This window comes from Sebastes fasciatus, chromosome 2 (assembly GCF_043250625.1).
Source record: "Sebastes fasciatus isolate fSebFas1 chromosome 2, fSebFas1.pri, whole genome shotgun sequence".
Taxonomy (NCBI): Eukaryota; Metazoa; Chordata; class Actinopteri; order Perciformes; family Sebastidae; genus Sebastes; species Sebastes fasciatus.
In genome coordinates, this window is record NC_133796.1 from 623,012 (window position 1) to 642,787 (window position 19,776).

At 49.9% G+C, this 19,776-nt stretch overlaps 1 protein-coding gene across 16 annotated transcripts in view; it reads left to right on the top strand.

Moving 5' to 3' along the window:
• The window catches only part of kifc3 (kinesin family member C3), a 57,498-nt gene that overhangs the window by 34,087 nt on the left and 3,635 nt on the right, over positions 1-19,776 (top strand). For 9 of the 16 annotated variants that reach the window (XR_012596790.1, XM_074656787.1, XM_074656778.1 and 6 more), the window contains 14 exons: positions 692-994; positions 1,237-1,410; positions 1,843-1,990; positions 2,208-2,338; positions 5,507-5,618; positions 6,112-6,284; positions 8,711-8,815; positions 9,708-9,838; positions 14,753-14,876; positions 15,128-15,257; positions 15,697-15,926; positions 16,719-16,871; positions 16,969-17,107; positions 17,369-17,415. Coding sequence is in view for 9 of the 16 variants with exons in the window: in XM_074656787.1 (XP_074512888.1) it covers positions 692-994; positions 1,237-1,410; positions 1,843-1,990; positions 2,208-2,338; positions 5,507-5,618; positions 6,112-6,284; positions 8,711-8,815; positions 9,708-9,838; positions 14,753-14,876; positions 15,128-15,257; positions 15,697-15,926; positions 16,719-16,871; positions 16,969-17,107; positions 17,369-17,415 (2,100 nt within the window). In the remaining 7 variants the exon portion in view is untranslated. The remainder of the gene's footprint in view (positions 1-691; positions 995-1,236; positions 1,411-1,842; positions 1,991-2,207; positions 2,339-5,506; positions 5,619-6,111; positions 6,285-8,710; positions 8,816-9,707; positions 9,839-14,752; positions 14,877-15,127; positions 15,258-15,696; positions 15,927-16,718; positions 16,872-16,968; positions 17,108-17,368; positions 17,416-19,776) is intronic. The other 7 variants (XR_012596801.1, XR_012596802.1, XR_012596800.1 and 4 more) reach the window with 2 other exon arrangements.

The window sequence follows — 19,776 nt, forward strand, 5'->3', positions numbered from 1 at the left end:
GTACAGGTAGAGGTGTGAGGGTGTACCGGTAGAGGTGTGGAGGTGTGAAGGTGTACAGGTGGAGGTGTGAGGGTGTACAGGTAGAGGTGTGAGGGTGTACCGGTAGAGGTGTGGAGGTGTGAAGGTGTACAGGTGGAGGTGTGAGGGTGTACAGGTCGAGGTGTGAAGGTGTACAGGTGGAGGTGTGAAGGTGTACAGGTGGAGGTGTGAGGGTGTACAGGTAGAGGTGTGAGGGTGTACAGGTAGAGGTGTGAGGGTGTACCGGTAGAGGTGTGGAGGTGTGAAGGTGTACAGGTGGAGGTGTGAGGGTGTACAGGTCGAGGTGTGAAGGTGTACAGGTGGAGGTGTGAAGGTGTACAGGTGGAGGTGTGAGGGTGTAGAGGTGTGAAGGTGTACAGGTAGAGGTGTGAGGGTGAACAGGTAGAGGTGTGAGGGTGTACAGGTAAAGGTGTGAAGGTGTACAGGTGGAGGTGTTAGGGTGTACAGGTGGAGGTGTGAGGGTGTACAGGTAGAGGTGTGAGGGTGTACAGGTAGAGGTGTGAGGGTCTACAGGTAGAGGTGTGAGGGTCTACAGGTAGAGGTGTGAGGCTGTACAGGTAGAGGTGTGAGGCTGTACAGGTAGAGGTGTGAAGGTGTGGAGGTGTGAGGCTATACAGGTAGAGGTGTGCTCACGGTGAACTCTGTCCTGCAGGAGGTGGACTCCCTCCAGAGGGAGGTGTCTCGCTGGGAGAACCAGGCCCGCCAGAGGGAGCGACGGCTGGCTGAGCTGGAGCGGGAGCTGCTGGACAAAACCTCCAGAGTGGACGGTCTCCGCCGGCATCTGGACGAGTCCACCCGGCAGCTGGAGGACGGCCGTAGGACGCTGGAGGACGGCCGGAGGACGCTGGACGAGTCTAGGCGGCGGCACGGCGACGCCGAGCACAAACTCACCCTCCGGCTGCAGGAGTGTGAGGAGGAGCGCGCCAGGCAGGCAGCCACGCCCCCCAGAGTCAAGGTGAGGAGACGGGTTAGAGACTGGTCAGAGACTGGTCGGAGACTGGTTGGAGACCGGTTAGAGTCTGGTCAGAGACTGGTTAGAGAGGGTTAGTAACCAGTATGTCTCCGTCCTGCAGTATGTGACCCAGACGGTGGAGGTGGACGGGTCAGAGACTGGTCAGAGACGGGTTAGAGACGGGTTAGAGACGGGTCAGAGACTGGTTAGAGACGGGTAGTAACCAGTATGTCTCCGTCCTGCAGTATGTGACCCAGACGGTGGAGGTGGAGTCAGCTGACTCTCACAGAGCGCTCGCTGAGCTGCAGTCGAAGAACGCCGGCCTGCAGGAGCAGCTGAGTGTTCAGAGGCAGCTGCTGAGAGAGCTGGAGACTCAGCTGCACGAGTCCCAGAGGACCTGCGCTCAGCTCAGGACTCAGGTAACTCCCTATAGGAACCCCCTACAGGAACCCCCTACAGGAACCCCCTAGAGGAACCCCCTACAGGAACCCCCTAGACGAACCCCCTACAGGAACCCCCTACAGGAACCCCCTACAGGAACCCCCTATAGGAACCCCCTACAGGAACCCCCTAGACAAACCCCCTACAGGAAACCCCTACAGGAAACCCCTAGACGAACCCCCTACAGGAACCCCCTACAGGAACCCCCTATAGGAACCCCCTACAGAAACCCACTAGAGGAACCCCCTACAGGAACCCCCTACAGGAACCCCCTATAGGAACCCCCTGTCGGTTCTCTCTACGTTGTGTCGTCGTTGTCGGTTCTCTACGTTGTGTCGTCCTTGTCGGTTCTCCCTACGTTGTGTCGTCGTTGTCTTCACATCTCTGATCTTGTCCTCCTGCGTCCTCAGATCCTGGTGTATGAAGGGGAGGTGGCGAGAGCTCAGGGTCAGCTGGAGGTGGAGATGCAGAACCTGGAGGAGGAGAAGAACCGTGTGATCGAGGAAGCGTTCATCAGAGCCGAGAGCGAGATGAAGGCCGTCCACGAGAACCTGGCAGGTCAGACGCTGTTTCCTGTTTGTGTTCTCAGAGTGTTCTCAGAGTGTTCTCAGGGTGTTCTCAGAGTGTTCTCAGGGTGTTCTCAGAGTGTTCTCAGAGTGTTCTCAGGGTGTTCTCAGAGTGTTCTCAGAGTGTTCTCAGGGTGTTCTCAGAGAGTTCTCAGAGAGTTCTCAGGGTGTTCTCAGAGTGTTTTCAGAGTCTTGTTGTTGTGTTCCAGGAGTGCGTATGAACCTGCTGAGTCTGCAGCCGGCCCTCCGGACTCTGACCTGTGACTACAACAGTCTGAAGAGGCAGGTCCAGGAGTTCCCCTTCATGCTGGATAAAGCTATCAGCGAGGCCAAGCAGGAGGTCAGTGAGCTTTGTGACCACATTTAAACATTCTGCTCTTATTCTGAAAATCTCAATGAGCAGGAGGTCAGTGAGCTTTGTGACCACATTTAAACATTCTGCTCTTATTCTGAAAATCTCAATGAGCAGGAGGTCAGTGAGCTTTGTGACCACATCTACACATTATGCTCTTATTCTGAAAAACACAATGAGCAGGAGGTCAGTGAGCTTTGTGACCACATTTACACATTCTGCTCTTATTCTGAAAATCTCAATGAGCAGGAGGTCAGTGAGCTCTGTGACCACATCTACACATTATGCTCTTATTCTGAAAAACACAATGAGCAGGAGATCAGTGAGCTTTGTGACCACATTTACACATTCTGCTCTTATTCTGAAAATCTCAATGAGCAGGAGGTCAGTGAGCTCTGTGACCACATCTTCACATTATGCTCTTATTCTGAAAAACACAATGAGCAGGAGGTCAGTGAGCTCTGTGACCACATCTACAAATTATGCTCTTATTCTGAAAAACACAATGAGCAGGAGGTCAGTGAGCTTTGTGACCACATTTACACATTCTGCTCTTATTCTGAAAATCTCAATGAGCAGGAGGTCAGTGAGCTCTGTGACCACATCTTCACTGTATGCTCTTATTCTGAAAAACACAATGAGCAGGAGGTCAGTGAGCTCTGTGACCACATCTTCACATTATGCTCTTATTCTGAAAAAGACAATGAGCAGGAGGTCAGTGAGCTCTGTGACCACATCTACAAATTATGCTCTTATTCTGAAAAACACAATGAGCAGGAGGTCAGTGAGCTTTGTGACCACATTTACACATTCTGCTCTTATTCTGAAAATCTCAATGAGCAGGAGGTCAGTGAGCTCTGTGACCACATCTTCACTTTATGCTCTTATTCTGAAAAACACAATGAGCAGGAGGTCAGTGAGCTCTGTGACCACATCTTCACATTATGCTCTTATTCTGAAAAACACAATGAGCAGGAGGTCAGTGAGCTCTGTGACCACATCTTCACATTATGCTCTTATTCTGAAAAACACAATGAGCAGGAGGTCAGTGAGCTTTGTGACCACATTTACACATTCTGCTCTTATTCTGAAAATCTCAATGAGCAGGAGGTCAGTGAGCTCTGTGACCACATCTTCACATTATGCTCTTATTCTGAAAAACACAATGAGCAGGAGGTCAGTGAGCTCTGTGACCACATCTTCACTTTATGCTCTTATTCTGAAAAACACAATGAGCAGGAGGTCAGTGAGCTCTGTGACCACATCTTCACATTATGCTCTTATTCTGAAAAACACAATGAGCAGGAGGTCAGTGAGCTCTGTGACCACATCTTCACTTTATGCTCTTATTCTGAAAAACACAATGAGCAGGAGGTCAGTGAGCTCTGTGACCACATCTTCACATTATGCTCTTATTCTGAAAAACACAATGAGCAGGAGGTCAGTGAGCTCTGTGACCACATCTTCACATTATGCTCTTATTCTGAAAAACACAATGAGCAGGAGGTCAATGAGCTCTGTGACCACATCTTCACTTTATGCTCTTATTCTGAAAAACACAATGAGCAGGAGGTCAGTGAGCTCTGTGACCACATCTTCACATTATGCTCTTATTCTGAAAAACACAATGAGCAGGAGGTCAATGAGCTCTGTGACCACATCTTCACTTTATGCTCTTATTCTGAAAAACACAATGAGCAGGAGGTCAGTGAGCTCTGTGACCACATCTTCACATTATGCTCTTATTCTGAAAAACACAATGAGCAGGAGGTCAGTGAGCTTTGTGACCACATCTTCACATTATGCTCTTATTCTGAAAAACACAATGAGCAGGAGGTCAGTGAGCTCTGTGACCACATCTTCACTTTATGCTCTTATTCTGAAAAACACAATGAGCAGGAGGTCAGTGAGCTCTGTGACCACATCTTCACATTATGCTCTTATTCTGAAAAACACAATGAGCAGGAGGTCAGTGAGCTTTGTGACCACATTTACACATTCTGCTCTTATTCTGAAAATCTCAATGAGCAGGAGGTCAGTGAGCTCTGTGACCACATCTTCACATTATGCTCTTATTCTGAAAAACACAATGAGCAGGAGGTCAGTGAGCTCTGTGACCACATCTTCACTTTATGCTCTTATTCTGAAAAACACAATGAGCAGGAGGTCAGTGAGCTCTGTGACCACATCTTCACTTTATGCTCTTATTCTGAAAAACACAATGAGCAGGAGGTCAGTGAGCTCTGTGACCACATCTTCACATTATGCTCTTATTCTGAAAAACACAATGAGCAGGAGGTCAGTGAGCTTTGTGACCACATCTTCACATTATGCTCTTATTCTGAAAATCTCAATGAGCAGGAGGTCAGTGAGCTCTGTGACCACATCTTCACATTATGCTCTTATTCTGAAAAACACAATGAGCAGGAGGTCAGTGAGCTTTGTGACCACATCTTCACTTTATGCTCTTATTCTGAAAAACACAATGAGCAGGAGGTCAGTGAGCTCTGTGACCACATCTTCACATTATGCTCTTATTCTGAAAAACACAATGAGCAGGAGGTCAGTGAGCTCTGTGACCACATCTTCACATTATGCTCTTATTCTGAAAAACACAATGAGCAGGAGGTCAGTGAGCTCTGTGACCACATCTTCACATTATGCTCTTATTCTGAAAAACACAATGAGCAGGAGGTCAGTGAGCTTTGTGACCACATCTTCACATTATGCTCTTATTCTGAAAAACACAATGAGCAGGAGGTCAGTGAGCTCTGTGACCACATCTTCACATTATGCTCTTATTCTGAAAAACACAATGAGCAGGAGGTCAGTGAGCTTTGTGACCACATTTACACATTCTGCTCTTATTCTGAAAATCTCAATGAGCAGGAGGTCAGTGAGCTCTGTGACCACATCTTCACATTATGCTCTTATTCTGAAAATCTCAATGAGCAGGAGGTCAGTGAGCTCTGTGACCATATCTTCACGTTCTGCTCTTATTTTGAAAAACACAATATTCCTACTAAGCCGTTTATATGACTAATGAACATGAATATTCATTGTTTACATGTTTTTATTCTGTTTGAGCTCTTGTTATTATTATTATTATATATAATTATATGTGTGTGTGTGTGTGTGTGTGTGTGTGTGTGTCAGATCTGCCAGGTGATCAGTGAGGTGAGCTGCACCAATCAGGAGCTGCTGCGTAAATACAGGAGAGAGATGAACCTGAGGAAGAAATGTCACAACGAGTTGGTTCGACTGAAAGGTCTCAAGTTACCCTTAAATATATTCACCTTCACTACATTATACTCCTTAAAGTACCTTTAGATATCATCATTATACTCCTTAAAGTACCTTTAGATATCATCATTATACTTCTTAAAGTACCTTTAGATATCATCATTATACTCCTTAAAGTACCTTTAGATATCATCGTTATACTTCTTAAAGTACCTTTAGATATCATCATTATACTTCTTAAAGTACCTTTAGATATCATCGTTATACTTCTTAAAGTACCTTTAGATATCATCATTATATTCCTTAAAGTACCTTTAGATATCATCGTTATACTTCTTAAAGTACCTTTAGATATCATCATTATACTTCTTAAAGTACCTTTAGATATCATCATTATACTTCTTAAAGTACCTTTAAATATCATCGTTATACTCCTTAAAGTACCTTTAGATATCATCATTATACTCCTTAAAGTACTTCTTAAAGTACCTGTGTATATCGTCCTCCCGTGTGTCCAGGTAACATCCGTGTGTTCTGCCGCGTGCGTCCGGTCAGCCAGGAGGAGCAGGACTCCGCCGCCATGCTGAGCTTCGACTCGGACGACGACGCCGTCCTCTACCTGTCCAACAAGGGCAAACTGATGACCTTTGACCTGGACAGAGTCTTCCCTCCTCAGGCCTCACAGGAAGAGGTGACTACTAGACTACTAGAGTACTAGAGTACTAGAGTACTAGAGTAGTAGAGTAGTAGAGTACTAGAGTAGTAGAGTAGTAGAGTACTAGAGTAGTAGAGTACTAGAGTAGTAGAGTACTAGAGTACTAGAGTTCTAGAGTACAAGAGTAGTAGAGTACTAGAGTAGTAGAGTACTAGAGTAGTAGAGTACTAGAGTAGTAGAGTACTAGAGTACTAGAATAGTAGAGTTCTAGAGTACAAGAGTAGTAGAGTAGTAGAGTACTAGAGTAGTAGAGTACTAGAGTAGTAGAGTACTAGAGTACTAGAGTTCTAGAGTACAAGAGTAGTAGAGTACTAGAGTAGTAGAGTAGTAGAGTACTAGAGTAGTAGAGTAGTAGAGTACTAGAGTAGTAGAGTACTAGAGTACTAGAATAGTAGAGTTCTAGAGTACAAGAGTAGTAGAGTAGTAGAGTACTAGAGTACTAGAGTACTAGAGTAGTAGAGTACTAGAGTAGTAGAGTACTAGAGTACTAGAGTAGTAGAGTTCTAGAGTACTAGAGTAGTAGAGTACTAGAGTACTAGAGTAGTAGAGTACTAGAGTACTAGAGTAGTAGAGTACTAGAGTACTAGAGTAGTAGAGTACTAGAGTAGTAGAGTTCTAGAGTAGTAGAGTACTAGAGTACTAGAGTAGTAGAGTACTAGAGTAGTAGAGTACTAGAGTAGTAGAGTAGTAGAGTAGTAGAGTAGTAGAGTACTAGAGTAGTAGAGGACTAGAGTACTAGAGTAGTAGAGTTCTAGAGTACTAGAGTAGTAGAGTAGTAGAGTTCTAGAGGACTAGAGTAGTAGAGTTCTAGAGGACTAGAGTACTAGAATAGTAGAGTACTAGAGTAGTAGAGTACTAGAGTAGTAGAGTTCTAGAGTACTAGAGTAGTAGAGTAGTAGAGTTCTAGAGGACTAGAGTACTAGAGTAGTAGAGTACTAGAGGACTAGAGTAGTAGAGTTCTAGAGGACTAGAGTACTAGAGTAGTAGAGTACTAGAGTACTAGAGTAGTAGAGTACTAGAGTAGTAGAGTACTAGAGTAGTAGAGTAGTAGAGTAGTAGAGTACTAGCGTAGTAGAGGACTAGAGTACTAGAGTACTAGAGTAGTAGAGTAGTAGAGTTCTAGAGTACTAGAGTAGTAGAGTAGTAGAGTACTAGAGTAGTAGAGTAGTAGAGGACTAGAGTACTAGAGTAGTAGAGTTCTAGAGTACTAGAGTAGTAGAGTACTAGAGTAGTAGAGTTCTAGAGTACTAGAGTAGTAGAGTACTAGAGTACTAGAGTTCTAGAGGACTAGAGTACTAGAGTAGTAGAGTACTAGAGTAGTAGAGTACTAGAGTACTAGAGTAGTAGAGTACTAGAGTACTAGAGTAGTAGAGTACTAGAGTACTAGAGTAGTAGAGTTCTAGAGTACAAGAGTAGTAGAGTACTAGAGTAGTAGAGTACTAGAGTACTAGAGTAGTAGAGTTCTAGAGTAGTAGAGTACTAGAGTAGTAGAGTTCTAGAGTAGTAGAGTACTAGAGTAGTAGAGTTCTAGAGGACTAGAGTAGTAGAGTTCTAGAGGACTAGAGTACTAGAATAGTAGAGTACTAGAGTAGTAGAGTACTAGAGTAGTAGAGTTCTAGAGTACTAGAGTAGTAGAGTAGTAGAGTTCTAGAGGACTAGAGTACTAGAGTAGTAGAGTACTAGAGGACTAGAGTAGTAGAGTTCTAGAGGACTAGAGTACTAGAGTAGTAGAGTACTAGAGTAGTAGAGTACTAGAGTAGTAGAGTAGTAGAGTACTAGAGTAGTAGAGTACTAGAGTAGTAGAGGACTAGAGTACTAGAGTAGTAGAGTAGTAGAGTTCTAGAGTACTAGAGTACTAGAGTAGTAGAGTAGTAGAGGACTAGAGTACTAGAGTAGTAGAGTTCTAGAGTACTAGAGTAGTAGAGTACTAGAGTAGTAGAGTACTAGAGTAGTAGAGTTCTAGAGGACTAGAGTACTAGAATAGTAGAGTACTAGAGTAGTAGAGTTCTAGAGGACTAAAGTAGTAGAGGACTAGAGTAGTAGAGTTCTAGAGGACTAAAGTAGTAGAGGACTAGAGTAGTAGAGTTCTAGAGGACTAGAGTACTAGAGTTCTAGAGGACTAGAGTACTAGAGTAGTAGAGTACTAGAGTAGTAGAGTACTAGAGTACTAGAGTAGTAGAGTACTAGAGTAGTAGAGTTCTAGAGTACTAGAGTACTAGAGTAGTAGAGTACTAGAGTAGTAGAGTTCTAGAGGACTAGAGTACTAGAGTACTAGAGTTCTAGAGGACTAGAGTACTAGAGTACTAGAGTACTAGAGTAGTAGAGTTCTAGAGTTCTAGAGGACTAGAGTACTAGGTACGGTACCAGTAAACGGCGTCTCTCCTCTCTGATTGGTCCACCAGGTGTTTCAGGAGGTCCAGTCTCTGGTCACTTCCTGTATCGACGGCTTCAATGTCTGCATCTTCGCCTACGGCCAGACGGGCTCCGGGAAGACCTACACCATGGAGGTAGGACCGGGTCTAATACGGGTCTAAAGTGGTGGGCACACTACCCGCGTCGAGAGCGTGTGGCGACTGCGTGGCGTGTTGTTTTTTATTTCGGCGTCCATGTTAACAGGTTAGAGTGGACACACTGCCCGCATGAGACCCGCGTCTATTTCATAGAATAGAAGGCTCGCCTATTTTACACGCGAGCCGCTCGCCTCTCGGCTGCGTCTCTCAGCAGCAACAGACAGGAAGGTGAGCTATTGACAGTATATTAACTTCATACCAGCAACCTCACTACAGTCTACAGGTCTATCTGTAGAATATGTTACGGAGATGAAAAAAAGTAAAGACTTATTTTTAAATCAACACTTCCTGCTTTCATTTCAAAATAAAAGCCCTCAAGCATTCATTTTTTAACACGAGGCTTTTATTCTGAAATATGTGCCGGACAGTGATGTGGAACATGCAGTGACTTGGAAAGCATCATGAATGAATACAGTACGGAGTTTTAACTGTGGATTATTACTATTATTTACTAATTACCACGTTTCTGAACCTCTCTCTGTCTAACATAAATATACATTATATTTATCATGAAGTTAAATGGCCATTAAAAGGCAAACTCTATGCAGAAAGAAAGGGCTGACAGCAGCATCAGAAACGCAGCCGACAGGCAGCCGACAAGCGTCTAGTGTGAACACCAGAAGCCTGCATCACGCAGCCGCCACGCGACGCAACCGCCACGCGACGCAGCCGCCACGCGCTCCTGACGTTGGTAGTGTGCCAACCACTTAATACGGGTCCACAGGTAGGACCGGATAGGACCAGGTCTAATGTGGTCTGGTCTGGATAATTAATAATAATAATAAAAATTAATCTGTGTGTGTGTGTGTGTGTGTGTGTGTGTGTGTAGGGCGTGGAGGACGACCCCGGCATCAACCAGCGAGCTCTCCGCCTGCTGTTCTCTGAGGTGACGGACAAAGCTCCAGACTGGGACTACCAGATCTCTGTCAGCATGGTGGAGATCTACAACGAGACGCTACGGTGAGGACGCCACACGGCGAGGACGCCACACGGCGAGCACGCCACACGGCGAGCTGGTCCCGAGTCAGACTACCACTCCCACTCTAGCTCTCTACTGCGCCACCCCGCCGCCCGTAGAGTAACGTCCACCACGCTGCCGCCCGTAGAGTAACGTCCACCACGCTGCCTCCCGTAGAGTAACGTCCACCACGCTGCCTCCCGTAGAGTAACGTCCACCACGCTGCCTCCCGTAGAGTAACGTCCACCACGCTGCCTCCCGTAGAGTAACGTCCACCACGCTGCCTCCCGTAGAGTAACGTCCACCACGCTGCTGCCTCCAGTAGCGTAACGTCCACCACGCTGCCTCCCTTAGAGTAACGTCCACCACGCTGCCTCCAGTAGAGTAACGTCCACCACGCTGCCTCCAGTAGAGTAACGTCCATCACGCTGCCTCCAGTAGAGTAACGTCCACCACGCTGCCTCCAGTAGAGTAACGTCCACCACGCTGCCTCCAGTAGAGTAACGTCCACCACGCTGCCTCCCTTAGAGTAACGTCCACCACGCTGCCTCCCGTAGAGTAACGTCCACCACGCTGCCTCCAGTAGCGTAACGTCCACCACGGTGCCTCCCGTAGAGTAACGTCCACCACGCTGCCTCCAGTAGAGTAACGTCCGCTACGCTGCTGCCCGTAGAGTAACGTCTACCACGCTGCCGCCCGTAGAGTAACGTCCACCACGCTGCCTCCCTTAGAGTAACGTCCACCACGCTGCCTCCAGTAGCGTAACGTCCACCCGCTGCCTCCAGTAGCGTAACGTCCACCACGCTGCCGCCAGTAGCGTAACGTCCACCACGCTGCCTCCAGTAGAGTAACGTCCACCACGCTGCCTCCAGTAGAGTAACGTCCACCACGCTGCTGCCCGTAGAGTAACGTCCACCACGCTGCCTCCAGTAGAGTAACGTCCACCACGCTGCCTCCCGTAGAGTAACGTCCACCACGCTGCCTCCAGTAGAGTAACGGACACCACGCTGCCTCCAGTAGAGTAACGTCCACCACGCTGCCTCCAGTAGAGTAACGTCCACCACGCTGCCTCCAGTAGAGTAACGTCCGCCACGCTGCTGCCCGTAGAGTAACGTCCGCCACGCTGCTGCCTCCAGTAGCGTAACGTCCACCACGCTGCCTCCCTTAGAGTAACGTCCACCACGCTGCCTCCAGTAGAGTAACGTCCACCACGCTGCCTCCAGTAGTGTAACGTCCACCACGCTGCCTCCCTTAGAGTAACGTCCACCACGCTGCCTCCAGTAGAGTAACGTCCACCACGCTGCCTCCCGTAGAGTAACGTCCACCACGCTGCCTCCCGTAGAGTAACGTCCACCACGCTGCTGCCTCCAGTAGCGTAACGTCCACCACGCTGCCTCCCTTAGAGTAACGTCCACCACGCTGCCTCCAGTAGAGTAACGTCCACCACGCTGCCTCCAGTAGAGTAACGTCCATCACGCTGCCTCCAGTAGAGTAACGTCCACCACGCTGCCTCCAGTAGAGTAACGTCCACCACGCTGCCTCCAGTAGAGTAACGTCCACCACGCTGCCTCCCTTAGAGTAACGTCCACCACGCTGCCTCCCGTAGAGTAACGTCCACCACGCTGCCTCCAGTAGCGTAACGTCCACCACGGTGCCTCCCGTAGAGTAACGTCCACCACGCTGCCTCCAGTAGAGTAACGTCCGCTACGCTGCTGCCCGTAGAGTAACGTCTACCACGCTGCCGCCCGTAGAGTAACGTCCACCACGCTGCCTCCCTTAGAGTAACGTCCACCACGCTGCCTCCAGTAGCGTAACGTCCACCCGCTGCCTCCAGTAGCGTAACGTCCACCACGCTGCCGCCAGTAGCGTAACGTCCACCACGCTGCCTCCAGTAGAGTAACGTCCACCACGCTGCCTCCAGTAGAGTAACGTCCACCACGCTGCTGCCCGTAGAGTAACGTCCACCACGCTGCCTCCAGTAGAGTAACGTCCACCACGCTGCCTCCCGTAGAGTAACGTCCACCACGCTGCCTCCAGTAGAGTAACGGACACCACGCTGCCTCCAGTAGAGTAACGTCCACCACGCTGCCTCCAGTAGAGTAACGTCCACCACGCTGCCTCCAGTAGAGTAACGTCCGCCACGCTGCTGCCCGTAGAGTAACGTCCACCACGCTGCTGCCTCCAGTAGCGTAACGTCCACCACGCTGCCTCCCTTAGAGTAACGTCCACCACGCTGCCTCCAGTAGAGTAACGTCCACCACGCTGCCTCCAGTAGTGTAACGTCCACCACGCTGCCTCCCTTAGAGTAACGTCCACCACGCTGCCTCCAGTAGAGTAACGTCCACCACGCTGCTGCCCGTAGAGTAACGTCCACCACGCTGCCTCCCGTAGAGTAACGTCCACCACGCTGCTGCCTCCAGTAGCGTAACGTCCACCACGCTGCCTCCCTTAGAGTAACGTCCACCACGCTGCCTCCAGTAGAGTAACGTCCACCACGCTGCCTCCAGTAGAGTAACGTCCACCACGCTGCCTCCAGTAGCGTAACGTCCACCATGCTGCCTCCCTTAGAGTAACGTCCACCACGCTGCCTCCCTTAGAGTAACGTCCACCACGCTGCCTCCAGTAGCGTAACGTCCACCACGCTGCCGCCTCCAGTAGAGTAACGTCCACCACGCTGCCGCCCGTAGAGTAACGGCCACCACGCTGCCTCCAGTAGCGTAACGTCCACCACGCTGCCTCCCTTAGAATAACGTCCACCACGCTGCCTCCAGTAGAGTAACGTCCGCCACGCTGCCTCCCTTAGAGTAACGTCCACCACGCTGCCTCCCTTAGAGTAACGTCCACCACGCTGCCTCCAGTAGCGTAACGTCCACCATGCTGCCTCCCTTAGAGTAACGTCCACCACGCTGCCTCCCTTAGAGTAACGTCCACCACGCTGCCTCCAGTAGCGTAACGTCCACCACGCTGCCTCCCGTAGAGTAACGTCCACCACGCTGCCTCCAGTAGAGTAACGTCCACCACGCTGCCTCCAGTAGCGTAACGTCCACCACGCTGCCTCCAGTAGCGTAACGTCCACCACGCTGCCGCCTCCAGTAGAGTAACGTCCACCACGCTGCCGCCCGTAGAGTAACGGCCACCACGCTGCCTCCAGTAGAGTAACGGCCACCACACTGCCTCCCGTAGAGTAACGTCCACCACGCTGCCTCCAGTAGAGTAACGTCCGCCACGCTGCCTCCCTTAGAGTAACGTCCACCACGCTGCCTCCAGTAGTGTAACGTCCACCACGCTGCCTCCCTTAGAGTAACGTCCACCACGCTGCCTCCAGTAGCGTAACGTCCACCACGCTGCCTCCAGTAGAGTAACGTCCACCACGCTGCCTCCCGTAGAGTAACGTCCACCACGCTGCCGCCCGTAGAGTAACGGCCACCACGCTGCCTCCAGTAGAGTAACGGCCACCACGCTGCCTCCCTTAGAGTAACGTCCACCACGCTGCCTCCAGTAGCGTAACGTCCACCACGCTGCCTCCAGTAGAGTAACGTCCGCCACGCTGCTGCCCGTAGAGTAACGTCCACCACGCTGCCTCCCGTAGAGTAACGTCCAACACGCTGCTGCCTCCAGTAGCGTAACGTCCACCACGCTGCCTCCCTTAGAGTAACGTCCACCACGCTGCCTCCAGTAGAGTAACGTCCACCACGCTGCCTCCAGTAGAGTAACGTCCACCACGCTGCCTCCAGTAGCGTAACGTCCACCACGCTGCCTCCAGTAGAGTAACGTCCACCACGCTGCCTCCAGTAGAGTAACGTCCACCACGCTGCCTCCCTTAGAGTAACGTCCACCACGCTGCCTCCCGTAGAATAACGTCCACCAAGCTGCTGCCTCCAGTAGCGTAACGTTCACCACGCTGCCTCCCTTAGAGTAACGTCCACCACGCTGCCTCCAGTAGCGTAACGTCCACCACGCTGCCGCCAGTAGCGTAACGTCCACCACGCTGCCTCCAGTAGAGTAACGTCCACCACGCTGCCTCCAGTAGCGTAACGTCCGCCACGCTGCCTCCCTTAGAGTAACGTCCGCCACGCTGCCTCCAGTAGAGTAACGTCCACCACGCTGCCTCCAGTAGTGTAACGTCCACCACGCTGCCTCCAGTAGAGTAACGTCCACCACGCTGCCTCCAGTAGCGTAACGTCCACCACGCTGCCTCCCTTAGAGTAACGTCCACCACGCTGCCTCCAGTAGCGTAACGTCCACCACGCTGCCTCCCTTAGAGTAACGTTCACCACGCTGCCTCCAGTAGAGTAACGTCCACCACGCTGCCTCCAGTAGCGTAACGTCCACCACGCTGCCGCCTCCAGTAGAGTAACGTCCACCACGCTGCCGCCCGTAGAGTAACGTCCACCACGCTGCCTCCCGTAGAGTAACGTCCACCACGCTTCCTCCAGTAGAGTAACGTCCACCACGCTGCCTCCAGTAGAGTAACGTCCACCACGCTGCCTCCCTTAGAGTAACGTCCACCACGCTGCCTCCCGTAGAGTAACGTCCACCACGCTGCCTCCAGTAGAGTAACGTCCACCACGCTGCCTCCAGTAGAGTAACGTCCACCACGCTGCCTCCAGTAGAGTAACGTCCACCACGCTGCCTCCAGTAGAGTAACGTCCACCATGCTTCCTCCAGTAGAGTAACCTGCAGGTGGGTTGTGCAGGCCCTGACTCGGAGCCTGCAGGTGGGTTGTGCGGGCCCTGACTCGGAGCCTGCAGGTGGGTTGTGCGGGGGCCCTGAGTCGGAGCCTGCAGGTGGGTTGTGCGGGCCCTGAGTCGGAGCCTGCAGGTGGGTTGTGCGGGCCCTGACTCGGAGCCTGCAGGTGGGTTGTGCGGGCCCCGAGTCGGAGCCTGCAGGTTGTAAAGGTGTGTGTTGTTGATCAGGAACCTGCTGGGGGAGAACCCGTCCGACAAGCTGGACATCAAGATGAACCCCGACGGCAGCGGACAGCTCTACGTCCCCGGACTGACCGAGTTCACCGTCCAGAGCCCCGAGGACATCAACAGGGTGAGGACGTCCTCTCTGGTCTCTGTCTGCACCTCGAGTACCTTTACCTCAAGGTCCACTTACTGTTTCTGGAGCTTTCAGAGTAGAGCTGGACTCCGTCTCCTTTTCTACCTTTAACCTGAATAAAGTCTCTGATTCCAGCGTCCATCTGGATATCTGCTGTTCTCCTCATCTTCCACAACTGAGTCTCTGTGTGTGTGTGTGTGTGTGTGTGTGTGTGTGTGTGTGTGTGTGTGTGTGTGTGTCCTCAGGTGTTTGAGTTGGGTCACATGAACAGAGCGACGGCGTGCACCAACCTGAACGAACACAGCTCTCGTTCCCACGCTCTGCTCATCATCACCGTGTCTGGACTCAACAACGCCACCGGAAACCGCACACAAGGTACGCACACACACACACACACACACACTGCATGCCACATTAATCAGAGCGCACGAGGTCAGACCTCCTCTAAGTTCCCATGTGACCGCCTGCAGAGAAGCAATGAAGCTTTAAATTGCTGTTTTTTGCTGTAGTTTTAATGTACTTTAGTTGAGCAGGGTTGACGATGCGTTTGCGGTGACGATGTGTTTGCGCTGACGATGTGTTTGCGGTTTACGATGTGTTTGCGTTGACGATGTGTTTGCGGTGACGATGTGTTTGCGTTGACGATGTGTTTGCGTTGACGATGTGTTTGCGTTGACGATGTGTTTGCGGTGACGATGCGTTTGCGGTGACGATGTGTTTGCGGTGACGATGTGTTTGCGGTGACGATGCGTTTGCGGTGACGATGTGTTTGCGGTGACGATGTGTTTGCGTTGACGATGTGTTTGCGTTGCAGGTAAACTGAACCTGGTGGACCTGGCGGGCTCGGAGCGGATCGGTAAATCGGGCGCGGAGGGCAGTCGCCTCCGAGAAGCTCAGTGCATCAACAAATCTCTGTCGGCGCTCGGCGACGTCATCAACGCGCTGCGGGGAAAACACTCCCACGTTCCCTTCAGGAATTCCCGTCTCACCTACCTGCTGCAGGACTCTCTGAACGGAGACAGCAAGACCCTCATGATGGTGCAGGTGAGACCAGGACCGGGACCAGGATCAGGTCTAAAGGAAACAGGAAGTAGACAGCATGTTCCCTCAACAGGAAGTAGACATGATGTTCCCTCAACAGGAAGTACACAGGATGTTCCCTCAACAGGAAGTAGACAGCATGTTCCCTAAACAGGAAGTAGACAGGATGTTCCCTCAACAGGAAGTAGACAGCATGTTCCCTCAACAGGAAGTAGACAGGAGGTTCCCTCAACAGGAAGTAGACAGGATGTTCCCTCAACAGGAAGTAGACAGGATGTTCCCTCAACACGAAGTAGACAGGATGTTCCCTCAACAGGAAGTAGAAAGGAGGTTCCCTCAACAGGAAGTAGACAGGATGTTCCCTCAACAGGAAGTAGAAAGGAGGTTCCCTCAACAGGAAGTAGACAGGATGTTCCCTCAACAGGAAGTAGACAGGATGTTCCCTCAACAGGAAGTAGACAGCATGTTCCCTAAACAGGAAGTAGAAAGGAGGTTCCCTCAACAGGAAGTAGAAAGGAGGTTCCGTCAACAGGAAGTAGAAAGGATGTTCCCTCAACAGGAAGTAGATAGGATGTTCCCTAAACAGGAAGTAGAAAGGAGGTTCCCTAAACAGGAAGTAGATAGCATGTTCCCTAAACAGGAAGTAGACAGGAGGTTCCCTCAACAGGAAGTAGACAGGATGTTCCTCTGTGTTACAGTGAAACAGGAAGTAGACAGCATGTTCCCTAAACAGGAAGTAGATAGGATGTTCCCTCAACAGGAAGTAGACAGGATGTTCCTCTGTGTTGTGTTCAGGTGTCTCCGCTGTGCAGTAATCTGAGCGAGTCGGTGTGCTCGCTGAAGTTCGCTCAGCGTGTTCGCAGCGTGGAGCTGAGCAGCTCGTCTTTGTTCACCAGGAGACACGAGAACTCGTCCACGTCGTCCTCGCCGACCCACGACAGCGTGGAGGTAACGGAGACGTTATTCTGCTGGGATTGAATGAAGAAGAAGAAAAATTGTAGGATCTAAAGTGACCTTTGACCTTTGACTTTTGACCTCTCCTCAGCTGGACTCCCCCCCGGTGACCCCCGTCCCTCTGCCCATCTCTCGGGCCAGCAGCGCCGGCTCAACCCTCTCCACCCTCTCCTCCACCTCCAGAACCCCCAGCAGCACCCGCAGGAGGTCCCAGTCCCAGCTCTCCACTGGTACCAGAACACACCAGAACACACAGTACAAATACACACAGTGCACACTACTACACACTACACAGTACCAGAACACACCAGCTTTGTACACTTCTTATTATTGTTGATCATCTGTCAGTCAATCATTGATTATTGAACTTCCACAGTAAAAGTCTAAAGTGACTTCTGGAGGCCGACAGAAGGCATTGTGGGAAATGTAGGAAACCAGCCTGACCTCTCTTCTGTGTCCTCATTCTGTCCTCTGATTGGTTGGTTTTACAGACAGACAGGTAGACAGAGCCAGCCCATTGGTGGGGGACGGTGGGCAGGTAGGTGGGGCTGTGTGCTGATTGGTGGATAGCTTGGCATGGAAGAGCTCAGCATGGCATGGTGACCCCCCCTCCCCCCATGCACCCATCTAACACCTCCACCTCTAACCACAGAGCTCCACCAGCTGCTGGCTGTGTGCCTGCAGGGCGGTGAGCAGGGCCCACAGAGCCATACAGTGGAGGAAATAAGTATTTGATCCCTTCGTTCTTTTCTTTGTAAGTGGGCAAACTTACAAAATCACCGTCTATAAAAAATTTTTTTTAAAGTTATTTTTAAGTATTTATTGATAGGACAGTGGATAGAGTGTTGGAAAGGGGGAGAGAGAGAAATGACATGCGGAAAGGACCACAGGCCGGATTCGAACCCGGGTCCACCGCTGCTAGGACTGAGCCTTGGCGATACATGGGCGCCCGCTCTACCGACTGAGCTAACCAGCCGCCCACGGTCTATAATTTTAATGGTAGGTTTATTTTAACAGTGAGAGACAGAATATTAAAAAAAAATCCAGAAAACCACATCATATAAAAGTTATAAATTGATTTGTATTTTATTGTGGGAAATAAGTATTTGATCCCCTAGCAACCAGCAAGAACTCTGGCCCCCACAGACCGGTTAGATTAGTCCTCTCGCTTTAAGAAAGTACTCCGAATCTCAACTCATGACCTGTATAAAAGACACCTGTCTCAACTCATTACCTGTATAAAAGACACCTGTCTCAACTCATTACCTGTATAAAAGACACCTGTCCACAATCAGATCCCAACCTCTCCACCATGGGCAAGACCAAAGGGCTGTCTAAGGACGTCAGGGACAAGATTGTAGACCTGCACAAGACTGGAATGGGCTACAAGACCATCAGCAAGCAGCTTTGTGAGAAGGAGACAACTGTTGGTGCCATTATTAGGAAATGGAAGAAACACAAAATGACCATCAATCGCCCTCGGTCTGGGGCTCCACGCAAGATCTCGTCTCGTGGGGTATCGATGATCATGAGAAAGGTGAGGGATCAGCCCAGAACTACACAGGAGGAACTTCTTAATGATCTCAAGACAGCTGGGACCACAATCACCAAGAAAACCATTGGTAACGCACTACGCCGTAACGGATTAAAATCCTGCAGCGCCCGCAAGGTCCCCCTGCTCAAGAAGGAACATGTACAGGCCCGTCTGTTTGCCAATGAACACCTGAATGATTCAGAGAAGGCTTGGGAGAAGGTGATGTGGTCAGATGAGACCAAAATCGAGCTCTTTGGCATCAACTCAACTCGCCGTGTTTGGAGGAAGAGAAATGCTGACTATAACCCCGAGAACACCATCCCCACCGTCAAGCATGGAGGTGGAAACATTATGCTTTGGGGGTGTTTCTCTGCTACGGGGACAGGACGACTTCACCGCATCGAAGGGAGGATGGACGGGGCCATGTACCGTGAAATGTTGGGCGACAACCTCCTTCCCTCAGCCAGGACACTGAAAATGGGTCGTGGATGTGTCTTCCAGCACGACAATGACCCAAAACATACGGCCAAGGCAGCAAAGGAGTGGCTCAAGAAGAAGCACATTAAGGTCATGGAGTGGCGTGGCCAGTCTCCAGACCTAAACTCCATAGAAAATCTATGGAGGGAGCTGAAGCTTCGAGTTGCAAAGCGACAGCCTCAAAACCTTAAGGATTTGGAGATGATCTGCAAAGAGGAGTGGACCAAAATCCCCCGAGATGTTCACAAACCTGGTGACCAACTACAAGAAACGTCTGACCTCTGTGCTTGCCAACAACGGTTCTCCAAGTACTGAGTCATGTTTTGCTAGGGGATCAAATACTTATTCCCCACAATCAAATGCAAATCAATTTATAACTTTGATATGATGTGATTTTCTGGATTTTTTTTTTATATTCTGTCTCACTGTTAAAATAAACCATTAAAATATAGACCGTTCTTTTCTTTGTCAGGGCAAACTTACAAAATCACCAAGGGATCAAATACTGATTTCCTCCACTGTAACTACAGAGACACAGAGACATACTGTATATATGTGTATATACTACGTCTACGTATACAGTACGTCTAGGTATACAGTACGTCTACGTATACAGTACGTCTACGTATATACGTCTACGTATACAGTACGTCTAGGTATATACGTCTACGTATACAGTACGTCTACGTATACAGTACGTCTACGTATACAGTACGTCTACGTATATACGTCTACGTATACAGTATGTCTACGTATACAGTACGTCTACGTATATACGTCTACGTATACAGTACGTCTAGGTATATACGTCTACGTATACAGTACGTCTACGTATACAGTACGTCTACGTATACAGTACGTCTACGTATATACGTCTACGTATACAGT